The sequence below is a fragment of the Centruroides sculpturatus genome, unplaced genomic scaffold (genome assembly GCF_000671375.1).
Source record: "Centruroides sculpturatus isolate CEXI.00-Female unplaced genomic scaffold, Cexi_2.0 scaffold2145, whole genome shotgun sequence".
NCBI lineage: Eukaryota > Metazoa > Arthropoda > Arachnida > Scorpiones > Buthidae > Centruroides > Centruroides sculpturatus.
Window position 1 is genome coordinate 64,774 of NW_019386323.1, and position 5,119 is coordinate 69,892.

The 5,119-nt window shown below is 31.6% G+C and overlaps 2 protein-coding genes across 2 annotated transcripts in view; one reads left to right on the forward strand and one right to left on the reverse strand.

Annotated features, from left to right (window-relative positions):
- Positions 1-380, forward strand: part of LOC111614552 — a 48,173-nt gene extending 47,793 nt beyond the window's left edge. The window contains exon 4 of the mRNA XM_023355924.1: positions 8-380. Within this exon, the coding sequence (XP_023211692.1) occupies positions 8-380 (373 nt within the window). The remainder of the gene's footprint in view (positions 1-7) is intronic.
- Positions 381-3,395: 3,015 nt separating this feature from the next.
- Positions 3,396-3,943, reverse strand: LOC111614553. The gene has a single exon (XM_023355925.1). The coding sequence runs from the start codon at positions 3,846-3,848 to the stop codon at positions 3,396-3,398; it is 453 nt and encodes a 150-aa protein (XP_023211693.1). The 5' UTR covers positions 3,849-3,943.
- Between the last annotated feature and the right edge of the window lie 1,176 nt (positions 3,944-5,119).

The window sequence follows — 5,119 nt, forward strand, 5'->3', positions numbered from 1 at the left end:
ATACGACGGCATCGAATAAATGGAGAAGAAAAAAACACGAAGACAAATCGGATGATGATGATAAAGAAAGCCAAAACAAAGAAGAACTTTTGCAACTTACGAGTCTTGCAAATAAAATCCTTTTAACCGGAGAAATGGACATATATGAACAGTTATACGAAAGATTAAATTTTCTTATTAAAGAAAGTAAAAATGAAATGAGGACTGAAACGTCGTACGAAACAAATAACAGTGAAACGCTTGATATGTTTTCTGAGAGTGTCGACGATAAAATGTTCTCAGTTGCCGATAATGTGAAACAAGATAAACCGTCAAATGAAAATGATGCCAACAATACTCTGTTGAGTAAAGGTAAGAAGTTTTATATTATGAATTTTTGATATTAGTCAAAAATGAATTTGTGTAGTAGAATTCATGTTTTTAAGTACATGTAAAATTTAATTTGTTATATATCAATCATTTTCAGTAATTTTAATTATGGTAAATCTTTGAATAATTATTTAGTCAGTTTGATTTTCTGAAATATTTATGTATTTCAATTGAAAATTATTTCAATATATAACTTAACAAAACATGAATCATGTCAGAAACTTTATCCAAGAAATATGAATATAAATATATTTGGATTCTTATTATTACTGTGAGATATGCAGTGGGTCAGGGGTTAATCTGGTACTGACCACTTAATTTGCACAGGCTGGTAAAGCCCGATCTCGAAGTCGTAGGATGGCTAGGAGGGCAATTCGAGTGGGGAATGCGTCAGTAAGTCGACAGGTTTCCTCGGATAGACAGGAGACAGGTGTAACAAATAACAAAATAAATGTTTATTCTATAACTAAAGTAATTTACAGGAGTATACAAGTTACTGATTATAGCTTAGATGCGGATAATATAAATTTATCTAAAAGGTAGCTGTAACTATTCACTATGCCGCGTGAGAGAATTTACAAAGAGAGTTATATTGGCGGTCAGTTATACCTTATGTCAGAGGACGGTATGCGCCGATCATTTGGACTATGGAAGCTGGCTGGCTGTCACAGGCTTATGTCTTCTACCAGACAGGATCGGGACAGAATCAGGACGGGAGACACCGTACTCAGACCTTCCAGATGATAGCGCGGAGGGACGGTCGAACTGAGGGGACGATCACCCGGAACTTCCGTGATAAAAACAATCATTGTTGGCATTGAGCCAACAGGTCGTTCACTCGTTATGCTGACTAATTAGCACGTGCACGTTGACTAATTAACAAATGGACGATGTGTAAGATTCCACATCTGATCTATTTCCGTTATATTTTTTTCCATCCTCTAATGAAAAAAATTGTTAACCCTAAAAATTTTCGAACTCAAACCCCTCGGGTTCACATTACCTTCAATTACATTAATTTTTCTCACAGCAAACATTATCTGGGTTTAATGACATATGATTTTTATTGTGGTATGTTTAAATTTTACATATGCATTTTGGACTTATGTATTGTCTTAGCCCCTCTTCAGTGCTGTTTAAAACAATAAATCATGATATACTACATTATGTAAATTGCAATAACATAGTTACTTACATATGAGAGAATTACAATTCAAAATCATTGGTACACAACATTAAGATATGAACTATAAGTAAAGTACACTTCGTATGTTATTCTGGTGAATTATCAAACAGTAGTTTATAAAAAAAAAACCTTAAAACCGAATTTATATATATAAAACAAACGTCTAAAATACTCTAACAAGGAGACCCTACGGCTTTGGGGAAACGGATTTTGATGATCTTTGGTGTAGAAGTAGTATACCAGGTGATTGTACTACCTGTTAAATACTAAAGTGCAAAACTCAAATATAATTGAGAAAAACGAACTTAAAGTTTTCTTTAGCACTTTAACTTATATATAAAGTGCTAAAGAAAACTTTAAGTTCGTTTTTCTCAATTATATTTGAGTTTTGCACTTTAGTATTTAACAGGTAGTACAATCACCTGGTATACTACCTCTACACCAAAGATCATCAAAATCCGTTTCCCCAAAGCCGTAGGGTCTCCTTGTTAGAGTATTTTAGACGTTTGTTTTATATATATAAATTCGGTTTTAAGGTTTTTTTTTTATAAACTACTGTTTGATAATTCACCAGAATAACATACGAAGTGTACTTTACTTATAGTTCATATCTTAATGTTGTGTACCAATGATTTTGAATTGTAATTCTCTCATATGTAAGTAACTATGTTATTGCAATTTACATAATGTAGTATATCATGATTTATTGTTTTAAACAGCACTGAAGAGGGGCTAAGACAATACATAAGTCCAAAATGCATATGTAAAATTTAAACATACCACAATAAAAATCATATGTCATTAAACCCAGATAATGTTTGCTGTGAGAAAAATTAATGTAATTGAAGGTAATGTGAACCCGAGGGGTTTGAGTTCGAAAATTTTTAGGGTTAACAATTTTTTTCATTAGAGGATGGAAAAAAATATAACGGAAATAGATCAGATGTGGAATCTTACACATCGTCCATTTGTTAATTAGTCAACGTGCACGTGCTAATTAGTCAGCATAACGAGTGAACGACCTGTTGGCTCAATGCCAACGATGATTGTTTTTATCACGGAAGTTCCGGGTGATCGTCCCCTCAGTTCGACCGTCCCTCCGCGCTATCATCTGGAAGGTCTGAGTACGGTGTCTCCCGTCCTGATTCTGTCCCGATCCTGTCTGGTAGAAGACATAAGCCTGTGACAGCCAGCCAGCTTCCATAGTCCAAATGATCGGCGCATACCGTCCTCTGACATAAGGTATAACTGACCGCCAATATAACTCTCTTTGTAAATTCTCTCACGCGGCATAGTGAATAGTTACAGCTACCTTTTAGATAAATTTATATTATCCGCATCTAAGCTATAATCAGTAACTTGTATACTCCTGTAAATTACTTTAGTTATAGAATAAACATTTATTTTGTTATTTGTTACACCTGTCTCCTGTCTATCCGAGGAAACCTGTCGACTTACTGACGCATTCCCCACTCGAATTGCCCTCCTAGCCATCCTACGACTTCGAGATCGGGCTTTACCAGCCTGTGCAAATTAAGTGGTCAGTACCAGATTAACCCCTGACCCACTGCATATCTCACAGTAATAATAAGAATCCAAATATATTTATATTCATATTTCTTGGATAAAGTTTCTGACATGATTCATGTTTTGTTAAGTTATATATTGAAATAATTTTCAATTGAAATACATAAATATTTCAGAAAATCAAACTGACTAAATAATTATTCAAAGATTTACCATAATTAAAATTACTGAAAATGATTGATATATAACAAATTAAATTTTACATGTACTTAAAAACATGAATTCTACTACACAAATTCATTTTTGACTAATATCAAAAATTCATAATATAAAACTTCTTACCTTTACTCAACAGAGTATTGTTGGCATCATTTTCATTTGACGGTTTATCTTGTTTTACATTATCGGCAACTGAGAACATTTTATCGTCGACACTCTCAGAAAACATATCAAGCGTTTCACTGTTATTTGTTTCATACGACGTTTCAGTCCTCATTTCATTTTTACTTTCTTTAATAAGAAAATTTAATCTTTCGTATAACTGTTCATATATGTCCATTTCTCCGGTTAAAAGGATTTTATTTGCAAGACTCGTAAGTTGCAAAAGTTCTTCTTTGTTTTGGCTTTCTTTATCATCATCATCCGATTTGTCTTCGTGTTTTTTTCTTCTCCATTTATTCGATGCCGTCGTATATGACGATTTACCACCACCCAATCTGCAAATGGCTTTCCTTACTGTTTCTCCCGGTTTCATCAATTTTAACATTTCTGAATATATTTCTATTTTATCGAGTGGCTCCTCTTCTTGATCTGATGTTTCTTCTTCTTCAATATTTTTTACTTTAATCTAGAATTTTAAAAAATTATCAAAAATTAAAAATTATTATATGAACATAAATTATAGATTAAATATAAAATCATATTAATTTAATTAAATGTGCTAACATTTTTAAAAGAAAAATAATTGAATGAATAATAATAAATATAATTACACTTCAGTTTATATATATATAAAACAAAAAGAAATAATTTTTTTTTGACTTTATATGAAGTCCAAGTGTGGCACTGCCTATTTCTGGCTACACAAAAATAAATTGTGTAACTTATTTTCTCTACACTAAACAATTGTCTCCTACAGAAATTCATAATTGCTGAAATTTATGGTGAAAATGCATTATTGCAAAACAGATCACAGTATGGTGTTCTCAATATAAAGATGGACACATGTTTGCAAGATCAAGAAAGAAGTGGGAAGCCAAAAACGTCACAGAACAGTGAATGTGTGGAAGAAATGTTACAGAATGATTGAAGGTTAAAATATGGAAGTTGTCAAAGATCGAGAGAATTGGTCATAAAGTTCTTAGATACCAAAAACAATGTGCACATTGGGTTCCAAATCAAAATATTGAAAACCATGGGAACATTGAATGGTACTCATTTTGCAAAATTTGCTGTGATCTGTGATGATGAAAATTTTTTAGAGGACTGGGGACAAAATTTGGATACATTATATTACATCTGACTAAGCAAGATTCCAACTCTTGGTCCCCACCTGCCAAAAAATTCAAACAGATTTTGTCTGTTAAAATCATGGCAAGCAAGTTATTTTTTGACTAAATATTCATTTTTTATTGTTAAACAATCAAAGCTAACTTATAACATATCTAGATTTACAAGACCCACAGATTTTTAAANAAGATATAGAAGGCTAACTTTTAGGCAGCTAAATCACAGATATTTAAAGATGGGTGAAGATAGACAGATAGAGAGAAATAAGATAAAATAATAAGTAAAGGCTTCATAACATTTTAATATAATAGTAGAGACAGTGGTATAATGGCTAGACTATAAAATTTTTCAACTCCAAGTTTTAATATTGATTTAACATATAGATAAATTGAATTTCTGTATTTTTTTTATTGAAAACATTTTATATAGAATTGTGTTGTACATATTAATTAATACATTTAACTTGATTTTAATTTCAAACACTAGTTATAAAATTTCATTTAAATAATAAACATTAATGATAAATAT